General features: G+C 47.3%; 1 protein-coding gene across 1 annotated transcript in view; it reads left to right on the top strand.

Moving 5' to 3' along the window:
- The window catches only part of LOC144164237 (protein stum homolog), a 158,305-nt gene extending 140,684 nt beyond the window's left edge, over nucleotides 1–17,621 (top strand). Inside the window, exons 3-4 of the mRNA XM_077694759.1 lie at nucleotides 10,951–11,124; nucleotides 13,947–17,621. Of these exons, the coding sequence (XP_077550885.1) occupies nucleotides 10,951–11,124; nucleotides 13,947–13,981 (209 nt within the window). The 3' untranslated portion in view covers nucleotides 13,982–17,621. The remainder of the gene's footprint in view (nucleotides 1–10,950; nucleotides 11,125–13,946) is intronic.
- The last annotated feature ends 1,135 nt before the right edge of the window (nucleotides 17,622–18,756 follow it).

Raw genomic sequence — 18,756 nt, 5'->3', positions numbered from 1 at the left:
CGGACGCCACGAGGGCAACGATGCAGGACCCGAGAGACCGGTGAACGTGCAGCACGCAGAATTTGAAGTAACAAGACGCTTACTTTTATGGATGCCTGGTTTTGCGTTTCCTTTTTGGAGTCCCACGAGACGCCCAGGTGAATTTTCACACAAGTGTCCAGCGTGGGCTCGGCACCTCACACTTTTGGATGAGCGCCTGGCTCCGCTCCGGCAAACGGCCGTCCCCCTCACAATTTCGCGATACTCTCCTCCACCATTTTCTTTCAGTGTTCTTTCTTCCCATACTTTGGTCGGTTTGGTTTCAATGGCTGCCGCGAAACCGGAGCAGCGGCCGCCAAAGTGGTTGTACACTAAAAGGTTGAGGGAGGAACGATATGCGCCTCGAGCGCTGCCTGTACGGTAGCGCTCGAGATCCCCTTAGCTGCCCGTTTCGAAAGAAGCCGCGGCAGTCACCGGCCCGCTCCCCACTATCGCCGCTGCTTTTGCAGCGTAAGCTACACTGGCCCAGATTGAGAAGTTTCGCCTGGACCCTGAAGGGCGGTGCTGCGCAAGCGCGAGGAGCATTGGATTGAATTGGATTGGTTGAATTTTGGTCGGATTGGATTTGGACCGAATTGGATTTTAATGGATCCAACCCAATTGGAGTACGGTTGTGAAGAGAATTGGGTCTGCACATTCGTCGGTCTGCGAATTCCAGAGGAGTGACATCATAGCCGCGGCAAACGCACTCGCGCCGGCGCGTGCCCAGCTGTGCGCCTCCGTTGCGCAGTAGCCAAATCTGACGCTGGGCCGGAGCCGCTTGATAGCCGTTTCCCGTGGCTCCGGAAGAGCCATGCTGCGCATGCGCCAGGAGCAGTGACTGGACTGGACTGGACTGGACTGGACTGGACTGGACTGGACTGGACTGGACTGGACTGGACTGGACTGCACTGGACTGGACTGGACCGGACTGGATTATATTGGATTGCTGAACGTAGCTCACGTGCTCACGTAGCTCACGCTACGTATATCCTGGCATAGCCGAGCTAAGCCACTGCTAATTTTTTTTTTGCACGTTTAAGACTGATGTTTGCCGTGTGTATGCCTTGGAAATACAATTGAATCGGAATAGTTCGAACTGGAAGGGACCCCAGGAATTTGTTTTAATTACCCTAAGTTTAAATTATCAGAAGTTCTTATATATATGACTCTGGGCAAGGTGACAGCCAGGGAGGTTAAGTTCCAGTATAATCTCCTTAGTGACAGCACACCTTATGATTAGGTATTGCTTTTAATGACATTTTTTTTTAAATTTCTACGCCTTTTTAAACCCAACTGCAGAAAATAAACAGAGAGCAGAGGCGTAAGGTCCACAAACCAAATGCCCTGCGCGTAACTTTCGTAACCGCTGTGTCGTTTTTCTTTTTCTTTCTCTTTGCTGACACGCGTCACGCGAATGCGTGACTGGGCGTTTTTCTTTTTGTTTTTGGCGACAATGGCCCGCGTGGTTTTGTCCGCTTCGAGAAGTGCAGGCAGTCAATCATGTTTAGACGTTTTTTGAGGCCTGTTTGTTGGTTTGGTGTCACATTCCCATCATGAAAACGGTAAATAAGGCTAGAAAGTTGAGAAACGTCACGATCTACCTTACTTGCGCTTTGTTGCAAACGTTTGTTTACTTCCAACGCCCTTTTAAGTGAAGGGTTGAGGCGCTCATTTTTCATTTTTTTTACTTTTATTATTATATAAGCATGCCAATTTTCAAGTGGTTGCGGGAAAGCAGTAGATATTTTCCAATATGGACTCGCAAAACGTTCGAATGAACCGAATGACGGAGTTTTAATTAAGCGGCTTTTAAATACATTGAAAAGATTGCGGGCCAACTAAAATTCTATATTTTGTTCGAACAAACCGAAAGTACGAATTATCAAAGTTTGAATTATCGTGAGTCTACTATACACAGCTTTTGTGGAGCAGTCACTCCGTCTGCAAATGTGGTGCATTTACAAGAGTGTAAATATTTCTACGTGGTTTTAATTTGGTACATTCGGTCTATATAAAGCGGCATGAATGTGTCACAGGCAAGCGTCGCGAAGCCGAATAATGCACGGAGATGATTGTAATTCTACTGCTCCAAAATGTACGAACAGTGTCTCCTAAGCCGCGTTTCCACAGATGGTCATGCCACTGCTATACCCTATGATGCGAATAGCCTTTGTGTGTGTGTGCTTACATAATCTAAGAGGGCACTTAAACTAGCTGACAGCACGCAAGTTAAGCTTGCCAGTATGATACTTCAGATATATTTACCATAAAAAGCCAATCTGGCACAAATTTTAGGAACATTCTACACAGAATTACGATGGACAATGTAAAATTTGTGATGATGATGATCTCGTGATGATGATGGTGATGATGATGCTTTTCTTCATCATCACCACCATCATCATCACCAGCCTATCTACGCCCACTGCAGGGAAAGGCCTCTCCCATTAATCTCCAATTACCCGGTCCTGTGCTAACTGCGAACACTTTATCCCCGTAAACTTCTCGATCTCACCTGCCCATCTATCCTTCTGCCGCCCCCTGCAACGCTTACCTTCTCGGGGATCAGCACACCACAAAAATTTAATGCTGGGTCGTCTTGCCGTGAGGGGAACGGTCGCAAAGATCCATCATCTTGTATTTATCCTCCGCGGGCAGCGCCGAGACGGGCTTGTAGAGTAGTCCCTGTCCGCGACTAAACTCTTCTTCGAAACATCGTCATATGACACGACCAGTCTGCAGAATCTAGCTCAAGCTGAAATCAGAAGGCATTATCAGATACCTCACTCTTCCAACGACACCTTTTATACCTTGTGAACTACTGCATACCCTGTATTATTAAAAAAATAGCCGATTTATTTATTCATTCACTTATTGATTGTAGGGTTTAAAGCGCCGACGCAACGCAGGCGATGAGGCGCGCAGTAGTGGCGGGCTAGGAATTAATTTTGACCACGGGTGCCGAAACTTCAAAAAAAAAAAAAAGAATGTGCCCGCCGAGTAATCAGCCGTTCGGTCAAGTCGAAAAAAAAGGAAAGAAAACGCGCAGCTTTGGTGTGTTATTACTGAAACGTTCGTTGCGTGATTTCGCTCCGCATTTGTACACAACGATAGTTAAGCGTCTCCTGCTGCTCCCCCCCCCCCCCCCCCACTTCCAGGTCTTCCTGAATAGCAGTGCATTTCGCATGTAGTTGATCTGGTGAGTCCTACTTGGCTTAAGGTTAGACTGCCTTATTTAGCATTTACAAAGCTACACTGGTTTTTTTTTTCATTCCCGTACGAGCTACTCTGTTTCGTCCGGACTTACAGACCATTTATTTTTCCGTGGTTTCATTACTTTCCTCGGTTCTTGCTATAGGGCGTGAGTGGGGTACATGTTAATTTAACGACGCGCAGCCTTTGAATGTAATTAACATTTTCGCGTGGCCTATATTCCCATAAAAAGCATATTATTGTCAGGTACTCTGTAATCCCATCCCCGAAACATTTTCTTCTACGACGTACGTATTCGAAACGAAGCGGCGTGCGTTATACGCGCTGCAAGACGAAGCCAACCTCTCACTGCGCCAGTATCAGGTCTAATCGAGGCGACAATGGAATTCACTTGTGCCTGACGAGTTGGAAGGTGACAGCGGTGATATACTGCTGCCGTCGCCGACGCCCCTAAGAGCGCCCAAGAAGCGCGCAGAACCGCCTCCCAGGATAGCTCTTGTTGGCGTTAAAGCACTCTTCCAAGACGCAGCGGTTTGTGGAAGTGCCGTAAGCGTAATATTTGCTTTCAGGCGTCACCATAACAAGTTGTCTAGAGCACGGAAAGGCAAAGAGAAGCGAAGGACAACCAAAACGCTGCATGAGCCCCTATCAACCACGCAGCGCTCATCCCGTAAATGCCGCGGAGAAGCGGCGGCAGGCAGCGCAGCGATCGCAACGCTCGAGGCGTATAGAAGGAGCAGTGCGGCCCATCACAGCTTTTTTGGCCATCAGCTTCTGTAGAACACAATAGCTTTTTAATTATTCGCAGGTGAAGTACTTAGATAGCTCTGTTTCATGGAAGGAGTCGTGAGGTAGAGGAAATCGCGAGGTACAGAAAATAGGTGCACGCACCGAGACGGAGAAACATCAGCCTCAAAGACGGGCAGGCCGTTACCGCACTAGGAATGCGAGTCCAGTACAGACGCGAAGGTAATGACGGCGGGAACGCGTGATGGCGAGCGTTCGGAACGAGATTTGGAGGGTTGTCTCCAGAAGTGTAGACAAAAGGTGACGGGCAAGCCTTGAAGTTCAGCAGAAGGTTTAACAGCCGACCAGAAGAAGGTACAACTAGGCTTTCGTCTCCGCATTATTTAGGTGTTCTGAGATTACCTGTAATTTCTTTTTTCTAGCGTCAGCTACACTGGCCGAGGTTGAGCAGTTTCGCGTGGCTCTTGGAGAGCCGCGCTGCGCATGCGCGAGGTGCAGTGACGTTATAAAACAGCGCTAGAAACAGGACTACAGAAAGGGCACACAGAGAGCGCCCTGTCTGTGTGCCCTTTCTGTAGTCCTGTTTCTAGCGCTGTTTTTATAAGTTAGTTATGTACCAACTGGCCCGCCTTCAATCTGTGTAGCAGTGACGTCACACGGCGCACAGCTGGCGCGCCGGGCCGCCGCCGCCGCGCGCGCTTCAACGGTGTGCGCATTCCAGAGGAGTGACGTCATAGCCGCGGCAGACGCACTGGCGTCGGCGCGTGCCCAGCTGTTCGCCTCGGTTGCGCAGTAACCAAACCTGGCGCTGCACCGGAAACGTTTGATGGCGCTCTCATTTTGTGCGCATGTGCAGAGGTATCAGTGGGCGTTTACATATTGTCACGAAGCCAGAGACGATGTAGTTGTCTTGAAGGAAAGCACGTTTATTAGAGCGAACTTGTGCTCCCCTAACAACGGAAATAATACAATGGCGGCGAAGCAGCAGTCAGCAAAGTGACGTACTCATGCGAGCGTCGGAGATCGAATGCCACGGCCTCTGCTCTGCAGGCTTTTATCTGTCGGCGCAAGTGTTTCTGGAACCGTCGATTTGCATCCAGAACATTGTAGATCACAGAAGATTATTCTGGGCTAGTGACGTTTAGGGCGAAACATGTGCTTATCTGAATGTGATAGTCCGTGCGGCATAAAAGTAATGAATGGAAGACGCGCTTCGTTTGGAACGCAGATAACACAGCCGGGCGTAGCGCGGCAGTAAAAACAAACAATAGATAAACAAACCCATACATGGTTCGCGGCAATATAACGACGTTTCCTAGACAGCCAGGAAAGCTAAGAATAATCAGCTGAACCTTAGCTCATGCTACGTTATCCTGCTGCTGATCATTTTTTTGCAAATTTTTTGCCGTCCCGCTGTAGCAATTTTACGGCTGAGGTTGCAAAGCTAGGCGAAATGTACCTAGGCCACTATGTATTTTTTGGTTGCGGTTGCCAAAAAATACCACGAGCGTAACGCCTAAGGGCCCATTCTCACTGTGTCATTGGCTGCAAATCGCCAATTGTTGAAAGCGTTGGCTAAAGGATTACGAAACAAAACTTTTTGTTTGCACAAATTTCACATGACTTTATTCGTGAAGAAGCTACTTCTGGAAGCAGTTGTTCTAAACGAATTGAAAAGTTTCAGGGGCCTTTGGTACCGCGAATTCTTCGGAAATTTGCTGCAGCACCTGTTTCGTATGGCGTGGCATTTCAAACAGTTCACCAGCCAAATTGAACACAATTTTCGCTGTTTCGAAGCTATAAATACGTGAGCTTGGCAAGCTCGTATGACGTTTTCTCTTTACGATAACCGATGAGTACTTGAATATTGGTAGAGAAAATTCATCACACTCTAAAATCAACTTTCTACCCGAGGGCTCTCACTTCTCTGGCCGCCTCCTGGGAAAACTAAGCACTTCGGCCAAATGCACGGCCAGCTTGGATAAAGCTAGCAGTATTTTATATTTTTCGCGGCATCCCGCTTTTCTGATGGAGGCCAAAAGCAAAAACATCCGTGTGTACGCGATTTCGGCGCACGTTAAAGATCCCCATGTGATCATAATTAATCCGGAGTCCTGCACTACGGCGCGCCTCATCGCCTGTTAAGCTCTACAATCAATCAATCAATCAATCAATCAATCAATCAATCAATCAATCAATCAATCAATCAATCAATCAATCAATCAATCAATCAATCAATCAATCAATCAATCAATCAATCAATCAATCAATTTTATATTTTTCGCTAGTATCGGCTGTCAAGAAGTTTAATTTCAGCTCTTTATCCCCCAACCAGCCCGTGTGCGTCCTTCGTCTTTTCTTCGCTAGGGTTTTCTATTTTGTAAGGTCCACAACTCCGGCTCCGTACACTGCTTTTGCTCTAGATGACCATGCGATATTTAATTACGTGTAGATGGGTTGTCTGTCCTAAGAAAAAGATATGCCTATACGTCCCCCCCCCAAAAAAAAAAAATTCATACGGAAACCATCAGCCTTTGTAGTCTTAATCTCTGCCGTTGTGGATTTGATGTCTACAAGGAAAAAGAAACGTAATTTCTTTCGAAACTGAAACCACGGCCCCTCCATCAAGCGCACGCTTGCATGCGCTTGATCGAGGGGCCGTGCAATGGCAGCGTGCATGCGGGTTTCTTTACTTGGGCGAACTGCAGCGCCGCATCCAGGATCTGTTTGAACATAATTCGTTTCCAAATTATGTTCAAGGCTAAATCGGGCAGGCAACTGGACGGATAACACGCCATCAAGTATTTCTCGCGAGGCAAGCGGGGCAGCGCTGCCAGCGGTGGATAGCAGCAATCATGCACTCGAGGCACGGGTGCATCGTAGCGCGAGAATCGCCGGGGGCAATCTTCAAGTTACGACCTCTCGGAGGATATGCCCGGCCTCATCAGCTCCCGCGGGGAAACGCGCCTACTACACGCCTCATTATCACCGAAGTTCGAGATGGTCGCAGCACTCGAAAAGGTGCGAGACCGTTCCTCTTGGAATTCAATTCTGCCTACGTCCACCCCTCGCGCTCCTTGCAAACGCGTCTTTAGCAACGTGTCCCGACTGGATAAAGTACTTCTCGGTGGATAGCCTGCAGGATGACCCTTTGGTCATTCGTGGAAACAAATTATCAATAACCTTCCACTCTTCAAGTCCAAGTGGTCCCTCGAGACACAGCCGCCTCTGGAATCGCGAACCATGTCATTTCGCCCGCCATTTTGCTAACGAGGAGAGGAAGGGGGGGGGTCATATCGAAAAAAAGAGGACGTTGCTACATATATTTATCCGCCACTGTTTGTCGTTTGTTCGCCGCATGCGACGCGTTCCAAAAAGGCTGCTCTGTCGCGACGACTTTTGCGATTGCGCTGTTGGCGCCGCTGCTTCAGACTGGGGCTTGACCGTCGTCTTAAGCGGCCACTTCGAGCCACTATCTAGCTAGCAATATATGCTGCGAGACCGGTGTTACGGAAATGCAACTTGTTCCCACGGTACTTATAGCAGTTCCAGCACATGAAATGAAGAAAAGAAAATAGAGAAATTTTAGCTACGCTCATGCAAGAATTGCTCACTATTTTGTTTGCTTTAGAAGAAATCACGATTCTTTCATCGCGTAAGAAATAGGGATAGAAAAAATAAAAGAAAATATAAATATAAATTAAAAGAAATGAAAAATAAAAATAGAAAATAGAAATACAAAAAAATGTAGAAAAATAGAAAAATAGAAATATAGAAATAGCAAACAGAAATTGAAGAACTAGAAGTAGTCGCATAATGTTCATGCAGCTGAAGGACATTTTATTTTGCCACTTTTGTCTGGTTAGGTTTCTCGCATTAGAAAAGTGTGCAGGTTCTTGATTAGTGTATGCGTCTCCTGCAATACAAGATGCATTTGAGACAGCTGTCTCCCGTCTGGTGTTATTATTTTATTCAGTTTGTGCGCGATTTTACCAAAGCTTGGTGTCGGCCTCGTTCGTATGGCATCGTTGAAGGGATTCCACTGGAACATATTACAGAGGTAGGCAGAGAAACGTACACTTTGACTTTTAAGGCGGCGCCGTCTACACGTCGAAGTCTAGGTTTATGTACGTCTGTACATAACGTGTGCTAGTGCAACCATACTAATGAATAAATTTTATTTTATAGGCTCGTGGTGACATGTTCATGCAGCCGATTTAGGGTGTGGGGCATCGAACGGAACGAAACTCGGCTGACACCCACAACACTGCACCAATTTGCGTTTCCAAAAGGGGTTCTGGCCATACGGCAGCATACCGGACAGAAACTAACCAATGCCGGAGTGCGCATCAGAAGTGCGTCTTCAAATGAGACCGCAGTTATGAAGGATGTTGGGAATGCTGCGTGAGATGGTAGGTCACAGAAACAAGAGGGTGACTTTAAATGCGAAACTAAAATGAAAAGAAAACGCAGGAGGAAGCTGACTAAAATGGTTGAGAAGAAATATATGCAATGGCATAACATTCTGATGCAGACAGAGAGCAGCCAGACGGTCCTCAGTCCAGAGACGTTTAGAAAAAAAAAAGAACGCGGACATTCCAGACCGCCATTGATGTCACATAAATTAGAACGATGTGCTCATAAAGATCTCCTGAGCGTTGCATTTTTTTTTGCGGTCAGTCGCCACGCGGACTAGCACACATCAATCGGGTCCAGTGTCGTCCTGGACGCAGCAGATGCAACATAAGCGGGTTTCCACTCGCTGAATCTGGAAATTTTCTGAGGAGCTCGCTTTGCAGCACACCTTTCATGTATCCTGGCTGTAAAGGTTTTTTTTTTTTGAAGGGGAGCTGTTTAAGCTTGAACTTGGTCCGGTGGCGTAAGCAAAAAAAAAAAAATCACGCCATATCCACGGAATGAATGATGATAAGTGGGGCGAAGCTCGAGAGGGGGAGATCATCGGTAACCGTAACTCTCCCGTGAAAGTTCGCCCATTACATCATTAAGAAAGACGTAAGACTGTGTGCGTACATTGTACAAATCAACTTTTATTTTCGGAGTCAATGCTCCGAGGCCCAGACCTGGTGAAAGACCCCGCGCCATCGAGGACTACCCCGCACCTCCACCACAATTTGTCACGTAGGATGGGACACAATGGTAAAGAAATAACTTTTATTTAGGGCGAACTTGTGCCCGAAAAAGACGAGAGGAAACGAGCAAAGGTCCTTGCGTCTCGTTGGATCTCCGAGAACGACTGCCTGCGTTCGTGGCGTGATCTCTTGCGTGATCTCCCCCTCGCAGTGCACGTGCGCTCGCGCCTCCATTGGCGAACACAGACAAGTTTGCGCTCCTGGTTCCGAGTTTGCGCTGCCGGTTGCAGCCGGTTCTTTCGCGTGCAACGCGGCCCACTTTGCGACATCTCCGAAAGCATGCGGCGGTCACGTACCACGAGACACAAGGGATGGACAGACCCATGGCTTTAGGAGCTTCGCCCCTAAAAGAAACCCTGGAAAAAAACTCTTCTGGCGCGGGGCGCCCGGTACGACCTTCGTGCAACTGCGTAGGCGGATCCAAGCCTCACATAACTATGACGTCACTGCGCCGGAGAAGTATGTAACTCCCCAAGAAGAAGAAGTGGAGTGTGAACACCGTCTTGTTGCTGCTAGAGAACATATGACACGGCTACTATCCAACCCCGTGTACCGCACCGAAGCCGCTCCGGCGTTGTGGGACGACGATTGCTACTGAAATACAGGAAGAGCACCCTTCCGTTTAAGCTGACAGCATGACGCGAACAGTGCTGCAGCAGGTTCCGATGCTGCAAATAGAATAGGGTATACGCCCGGTGGAACCGCGTCCGCGAATTTATCCCCGAAGCGGTAACGGCCTAACACCTTTCCTAGAACTTTTCACACGGACCGAGCACAGTACAGGCACACACGAACGCTCTTTCCCTGGTTCCTGAGAGCCTGTGGTAGTGGCGCACGTTGAGTTTGAGAATGGGGGAGAAATCTCATTGAGCGGCGTCCGCTCGCAGATGCATGTCTCTACAAGCCTCCCCTAGAGCAGTCTTGAGTAACCGCTAGCGGGGCACACATGGCGGGCACTTGTCTCCGCATGTTCGAGGAAGGCGGCCTTTCCGGCAAAGCACAGGAGAACTTGGCCACACTAAACAAACTTGCAGCACGCGCACACTGGGTTGCGCCGCGCTGAATTGTAACAACGTCAAATTAACACTGAAAGTGTTCCACAGTGACGATGAGCTTAAACCGGCATCCAACGGAAACAGCGAGCGCCTCAGGCATTCCGACAATACTTCAGTCTTTTGTTTGATCGTTGGGTTTGGTCATAAATGCTACGAGTGAATAATGCCTGTGATGCGTGGCAACCTTTGACTGAACGTTCATTTAAAAGTTCGCCCCCCCCCCTCATGTATTTACAATGTGGCACTCGATAGATAATTGGTTCAATGTCCTTGCATTCGATGTCCTTGCAACCGAAACGACCGTGTAGCGCAGGTATAAGAAAAGTCTCCCAAAACGTACTTGAAGTACAATGGAGAAGGAAGGTACGTGGTGATTACTATCCTTCTATGTCATCTGTTTTTTGCTTCCCGTCGTTGCTACAAATGTTTAGAAACTTCACCAATCGCCGTTTATTTATTCTATTTACTCTCGACCAGCAATGCGTGAAAGAAAGGAGTGCAATTTTACATGAACAAAACAGAAGTAACACAATACCATTAACAAGCTCAATGTATCGATAAGTCGCACACAGTACATCTGAAATTACCTGAATGAGTTATGGTGCCCTAGATGTTTTACGGCTGTTAGCGGAAACTTCCTTTGCTTGTCGGCTAACGGCTGCCCCTTTAACCATGCTCTGAAATTACTGCTTTAGACGTTCGTAAGTGGAATGAAGCGTTCGAAAAGCGCCCTTTGGAAAAAGCAGCGTTTACTCTCAATGCAGGCACCCTGCTCAGCAGTCTGGCCGTGCTGTGCGGCTGCCGGACAGAGCACTCCAGTCGGTGGCGGGCGGCGGGCTACGCGCTGCTGGCGTCGCTGCTGCAGGCCATCACGGCGCCCTTCGTGGTCGGATGGGTCTGGAGCATCATGTGGGGCATCGCCTTCGTCAACGTGGCCCGTCAGTAGTGGCCTTCCTCTGGGCGCTCTGCTCAAACTCACGATGAGAACAGCTGTTGCTGAAACAAAGTGACCCTAGCAGGACGACGATGTAATCTATGAATGTGGGTGAACAGTGGCTCAAGACGAGGATAATAGAAGTGGAGGCACAGCGACGTCGTGTCTCCCCTTCGGTTGTCCTCATCTTCAAGCTCTATTTGACAATGTATAACAACCAACTAGCCCAATAGAGATATATGAACGCTTGCCGTTCGCGAAGCCCTGCATTGTGGTAAAGGTTGGGGGCTCTGCCGTTTCACGAGGATAATTTTCCCCAATTCGGGACGGGATTCCTACATGGTTAAATTGTGCTCGTTCGATTGCTAAATAACCACGAAAACTCGGCCCAGCTATGGCGCCAAGCCAAAGCGATAAAACGCAACCTTTGCGGGTAATTTGGGCGTGAATAAGCGAGCGGATTATTAAAAGGCAAGATTTACAGTCGGTCTTTTGGTGTCGTGAAATAAAATGTGAGCGCATATAGAAAAAAAATTTAGCAGTGGCTTAGCTCGGCTATGCCAGGGTATACGTAGCGTGAGCTAAGGTTCAGCTGGTTATTTCATTTCACTTCATTTTATTTCCTTAAGGACCCGCGAGGGGGTATTACATAAATGGTGGGTAATTATAATGACAAACATAGAAGCCAAAGATTTAACAAAGAAAATGCTTATTGATGTTTTCTATGAAGGATGATGGGCAGGTAATGGTTGCGATTTCACTGGGAAGGCCGTACCAGTCTGGCGCGGTACGCGGAAAAAACGAGGCAGAAAAAGTTGAAGTCCGGGAACGTGGCCCAGCAACTTGAAGCAAATGGCTCTTGCGGCGACATATGCGTGTTGCGGGAGCCATATAAGGTAGGGCATGCAAGGGACTATGAAAAAGTTTGGGGAACAAAGACAGGCTGGCAATACGACGGCGAATTTCTAGATCCGGTAAACCAGATTCTGCTTTCAATCCAGATACGCTGTCAGTGGAAGAGTATGAGTAGTGAATAAATCTGGCGGCCCGGTTTTGAAGTGATTCGATGGTATGTGTAAGCTAAGATTGTCGAGGGTCCCAAATGGGCGATGCGTATTCTAGTTTCGGTCCAACAATGGATTTGTATACTTGTAATTTTACGTGTTGTGGAGCGAGGTATAAATGGCATTTAAGGAAACCCAGTGTTTTATTTGCAGATGAAATGATGTTGTAACGTGTATGTTCCATGAAAGATCGCCACAAAGAGTGACGCCCAAATACTTGTGTGACTGAACATTTTCTAAGGGGCTGACATTAACTGTGTACGGATACACGAGCGGCATGCGGCGGCGGTTGAATGAAACGACTTTACATTTACTGGGGGTAAGTTCCATGAGCCAGCGCTCGCACCATTCCTGGGGCACTTTAGTTTGGCTTGTAGGGATGACTGTTTTGAAAGGTCAGTAACACTGTCATATATAACGCAGTCATCAGCGAACAGGTGGGTTTTACAGGTTAGGTTTGAAGGCAAGTCATTTATGTATATAAGGAATAAAAGGGGACCAAGAACCAATCCCTGGGGTACTCCGGCCGTTACTGGAAGAGGATTAGAGGTACGGTTGTTGATATTAACAGTGTGGGAGTGGTTTGTAAGGAACTCTCTGACCCAATTTAATATGTTAGGGTGAAGATTTAACTGGGAAAGTTTTGTTAACAGTCGATAATGTTGTACTTTGTCGAATGCTTTGGGAAAGTCTAGGAATACGGCATCGGTTTATGAGTTACAGTCCAGGTTAGTATTCAAATCATGAACAAATAAGGCCAGTTGCGCTTCGCAAGAGAAACCTCTGCGGAAACCATGTTGTGCTGGATGAAAAAAGCTGTTTGAATCAAGAAAGTTTATGATATGCGTGTAGAGGACGTGTTCCATGATTTTACAGGGCACGCTTGTTAGAGATATGGGACGATAGTTTAAAGGCGAGTTTTTCTTACCTGATTTGAAAATTGAAACCACCTTCCCGTTCTTCCAGTCCTCTGGTAGATGTTCTGTTAAAAGTGACTGTGAGAAGAGCAAGCATAGAAAAGATGCAGAAATATATTTTGTATTCATGAGGAACTTGGAGTTGATTTCGTCAATCCCGGAAGCGGAGGAAACTTTTCATTTGTCAATTAAGAACAAAATTCCTTAGTAGTGAACGATACGGGTGGTATTGCACACTCTATAACAGTGGATGGTATTGTGAATCACACGTTACTTTCTTTGGTAAACACGGATGAGAAAGCGGTGTTGAAGACGTTAGCGCATTCATAGTCGGTGATTACGTCACCCGATTCACTGGTAAGATTAATTGGGGCTGTATGCGGGGGTTCACAACCTGCCAAAATTTTTTTTGGTTGTTAGTCAGCAAGTTCGGTAAGTCAACGTTTCTTAGGTTTCCTGGTTGTCTCGGATTAGCTGATTATGCTTACTGCTGCTAAAACTATTTCCAATCCAATCCAATCCAATCCAGTCCGGTCCGGTCGAGTCCAGTCCAGTCCAGTCACTGCTCCGCGCGCATGCGTAGCCGGGCGACTGGCGGTAACTGGCACTAATTTTCCTGAAGTCCTGCCAACGCACGACATAACGTGACTTTCGGGTAGAAGGCATTGCTAAGTTAAATACCTGTGGATGTGAAAGAAGCGTTGACAGTTGCTTTTGAAGTTTCCTTTCAGTGTCCTGAAAACAGCCAGCTGTGAATTACCTGTAATTTAAATATTGAGCACAAAAAACTGTCCAAATGCTTTTGCTTATTTTTTGCTTTGCTTTCTTTTATCTGTTGTCCGCAGTGAATAAGGACCAGCAAGAAGTACTGCACATATAGCAGAATTCGACAATGCAGTGCAGCCTGCGTCGAAGCAAACGGCCGGTTGGGTGACCCGCTGTAGGAACCTTCAAGTGCGCTGACCCCTCGCCGTCGTCACCGGTGCCTTCTGCTGCCAGGACAACGCCGAGAAACTGTGCGCTGTTTGTTGTGGGGGACGGCGCAAAGGCTGGCGGTGGCATCGGACATAAAGCAACATTACCTCGTTATGCTAGCCGAGAAGGTGGCCCAGCTGTGATGCCCTTCCGGGTTTTTCGCACCATTGCAACGCAATACGAAACCCGCACGATAAACGTCTTACTTTGCTTTTGAATGTTTTCGATATTACAAGTAATGGCCGGTGTGCTTATTTCTAATAGCCATTCTACATAAGCCAATGTGTACGCACGGATTTCGAATAGCAAAATGAAATGGGACACCTGTTCAAGATGACGGAAACCCTAGGAGCGTTCGGTAGAGTTCCCGTAATAACAGTAGGGCCAAGCAAAGTAGGCCTGTTCGATAAATTGGAGTTAGGCAAAACGTTTCTTGTTTTGCAGCTATTACCTTTGCAGAATCGCAATGCGTTGCTGCTATCACTGCGACCACATAGTCGCGAATACCCAGAGGCCCAAGTATCAGCATAATGACCTATAAAAAGCAAAACAAGGATGTTGGCTACAGTGAAAGTCTGGGATTGAGGCACCTTACCTCAACCCCAGCAGTGGCAGATTATTCGGAAGCACCACGCTGTACTTTGCTTTGTACAGAGATACTGACGCTTGGCCTCGATGTGAAAAGATATGTGAGCGTTGCCTATATAGCTGCATTCATAACGCCGCCGCCTCGTTTCAACCTCGTTCAACTTCGAAGACACAATGCCTTGACAACAAAACCGGAAATGATTCACAGAAAAGTTCACCGGTAACGTGAAGATTATTTTGTTCCTATGTGTGGACACTGCAAGAAAGGAGGCTGGGAACTAGACCAGGACGCATATATTTACGCGCTGTCTATACGAGGCACACAGGCGACAACAAGTATAGCCTGTGCGTTCCGCTTCTTTCAGGGCTTGATAAATGCGAGAATGTACTGTTTGAGCTTCCGCCACCAAGATGTTGGATGCTCAGTTGTTGGGTATATATCTGTACATATATATCTATGCTATTTTTGTGCCTTCGCACCATAGTATGGAATCGCTTCTTGTTAGTCTATGCATTCGCGCCTCGCGCTCGTTGTTTTGATCATAGAAATTTTACGATGTGGCTTCTGTGCACAGTCGCAAAGCCACGACACTAACAGGGCCTATGGAACTCCTGTTTTTTCAGTGAACAACTAATGTTGTTTACTGTTGAATCTTGTAATGAAGCCGCAATGGCTGGACTTATGCTCTTCAGCTACTCCTAGTTGTCAGTGTTCTGGTCAAGGCAGTTTAACAGCAATAGTCTTTACTGGTAGCGTTCCTTCTCATAACGCCATAAAGCACAGGTCTTCACGTAGCCATTTACCGGCATTCCTGAGGTAAGATTAAGCAGGTAAGATTAAGAAAAAATATACTTCTTTTACCAATAGTGTACTCAGTGTTCGCTGAGGGAGCGCTAAATAACACCGTTTCATTTATCTGGCGTAAGAAAGACTTATCCTAGTCAATGAAAGTTCGAACGGATGAAATCTTTCAACCCTTGGCACAAGTATCGGGAGCAATATTTATTGGTAGCTGAAATACCTGAAAAATAAAAAAAGTCTACCAGACTGTACATGTTAACGTACATTAGCGAGAATGAAAATTGAAATGTACCGGTGAGCCATCCAGCCAATAAATTGTGGAAGCTCCCTAGTCGGAACGGTCAGATATTGCGCAAGCATTTTTCAAGGTTCGCATCTCCGCAGTTACACTTGTGGGCATTGTTTACCTTGGCAGACATAGGCTGAATTGACTTTTATGGTACTGTTAAGTCATAGTGGGACAACTGCATGAACCGTCGTTTAAGGCGACACAATGGATGTACTGGTAGGCCATGACCGCCATAGCACTGCCTTTGGCCAGAGCAATGACAAGACCAATGCCTTTGGGCCTCCTCCCGTAATATCACCCCTCGACGAGGAAGCCTCCTCCGTTGCGCGACAATGCCTACATCATTCTCTTCGCGGGCGATGGCGCCCTCGACGAAAGTGAACGGTCGAGGCTGTCGTAGTCGAGGCTTTTGGTCTAGGAAGTTGTAAGTCGAGGCTGTTGTAGTCGGGGCTTTTGGTCTAGGAAGTTGTAAGTCGAGGCTGTTGTAAGTGGAACGCCGAGAGGAAGATGCGATGTTGGAGGGGAATAGAGTGGAAAAATGTTTGCCGCCACGGATGGTGCTGATGAGCTTGTTGACCAACGGCCGCGAAACAGCGATGCCTTTAGACGCCGCGAGAAACGTCCGGAGAACATGAAGACGCGTCGCGGAGCTCGGAGGGGAACGGTATCATCATAAAAATGCGTAGCAGGTGGCCCATTGACTTTTCTGCACCGGTCTATGGAGGTCATAGGCGAGGACAGGGGTCTTGGGAATCGCCGAGTTCATGGCTACGCGAGGCTGGGGCTGCACTACGCTTTCCGATTCTTTTGAAGCAATGGCTTCAAATGCCGAGAAGGGCAACGCTGGGGGGCCAGGATGAGGGCGGACACAGCAACCTTCACAAATGATATTACGCTGCAGGAGGCCAAGTGCCGTGATCAAAGGTTGAATTTGGTGATCGGCTGTGAACGCCCTATAGCGATGGGTTAGTGCCGACCCGGGCTTCGGAGGACGATGCGCTTGGCGCTGTGGGACACGGTGCACTCTATTTTCTCGTGCGAGTATAAAGTACCATCTGGTGTTTAAAGGCCATTATATTTAAAAATGTGAGGTCCTTTCATAACTCTCTTACATGGGATATATATACGGGAACGGGCCATCGTGTCAGCCGGTTACGAAGGATTACAGAGAAAGTTTGGGCGAAAATGGCAATAGAATGTGTGCGTATTAAGGGAAATTATTTACACCCAAATGATGCAACCAAAGCTGGATGTGCCTGTAGCTTGGGGACAACCGTTGGGTGAAATTAGTCCTAACATGACGGTAACAACGAACAAAGGGGTGTGTGACAGGTTAGCCTGTTGTACATTTTTTTTACGTATGCGTATCATGTATGGCTTGGCACCATAGGCATCTGCAGATTTTTCTGGAGAAGTAAGATTCATTTTAGAGTTCCGGGCCTAGGCGAGCGGTGTTTGATTGAAGGAAAGCATCTTCTCCATACGGTGTTTCTTTTTCACTCCTCCGCAGATACTCAGAGCAGTGCACTTGTTGTGGACGTCCACGTTGAGGTGGACAACGGTCTTAATAACAAAAACATGTACTCTAGAAAGCGGTGTCAGTAAAGTTTCCATTTACTAGCCCATGAAGTTAAAACCTATGTTCTACCTAAGGTGTATTCATTGGGTGGAAAGTGTGCGACTCTACGGTTTGAATCCTGGTGTGCAGAGTTTTGCTGTTTGCATGTGACAAATAGTTGTTTGTTTTTTATTTGCTTTCCGTGAGAATTATATTTGGCAGCCGGGCCAAGACCGGTAGATTTTAATACGAAAACAACGGATCAACTGATGTCACCAAAATAAAAACGTTGGCTGTTAAAAACATTTCTCTCATGTATGTGTGTGCTGTCAGGTAGGGCATTTGGGCCACACCAGAAGAAGGCGATTGGAAACAGCAGAAAAAACTTCTATCTGGAAATCGTCTGGGGTATGGGATGAAATAGGTTGCACTGAAACTGCGAATCCCTGAGGCTACGGAAGGAGACATATACCTACACCTCAAGACTGCATTTTAGCCACAAAGTGTTGAAGGACTTCTGGTTTTGGTGCTTGAAAAGGAACTACGGCATTTAGGTTAAGGAATTTGCGTTGTAATAAAAAAAAATCACATTATATATGCAGATTGTAGCAAAACGAGCCTTCTTGTTTATTGAAATCTCTCAGTTTGGGCATTGGGTCAGTACTTCAAGAATAGGAACAATCCGTTCGAACCTACGAATGTCAGAAGACCTGCAATACACCTTTTCGTCTCTGAGGCTGTTTCCTTGACTGGGCGTTTCCGTCGGAGAGCTTTGTGTCCATTGGCCACGTATTAAGAATAGTGAATAGGTTCAGAAGCAGGGCATAAGCTACTCAGCCCTAAAGGTACAAGGACGATGGGCTAGCGTTAAAGAAGCCGCAGGAAACCACCCGTTATAATGCCACATTATGCAACACATCAAAGTTGTGAGACAAATGCGAGTATAAATGCAAACTGTTGTATTATGTAAAAGCGCAAACATGCAAACGTCGGTACTGCAACGAACCGTCTCAGTGGGCGGAAGCTTCTGCGTTTGCCAGCAAGACAGCGCGCTGAGATGCTTTCCTCCATAGCACTGATGATGGGAGGGGAGGACCACAGACTTCATGTGCCTCCGAAAATACGGTTTGGCCAGAACCCCTTCGAACAGCCCTTCTCGGCGGCGGTGACTTGGTGCCGGCAGCTGACTCATCGCCACCTGTGCTGGAAGGTACTGCTCACGGAACAAGATCTTGCTCCGTGGTACTGCTCTTTTCCCTCCCTCTCTCCCGCAACGGCATGAACAGGCTCGCCGAAGCCCGTTACGGGGCTTGTGTTTTGCGTTTGTACTTTTTTGTCTCGTGCGGAAAGCTGTTATTTCTGTGTATAAATTCCACCCTTTCGTCGACTTGAGTCAGTCGGCATTGTGGAGTATAGTGAGAGCGTCGCTCTGCCCGTCGACGG

Source organism: Haemaphysalis longicornis, unplaced genomic scaffold (assembly GCF_048455015.1).
Source record: "Haemaphysalis longicornis isolate Haplotype H1 unplaced genomic scaffold, Haemaphysalis longicornis Haplotype H1 scaffold_13, whole genome shotgun sequence".
NCBI classification, from domain to species: Eukaryota; Metazoa; Arthropoda; class Arachnida; order Ixodida; family Ixodidae; genus Haemaphysalis; species Haemaphysalis longicornis.
Note: the sequence above shows the minus strand (reverse complement) of the source record. Positions and strands in the feature narration are given on the sequence as shown.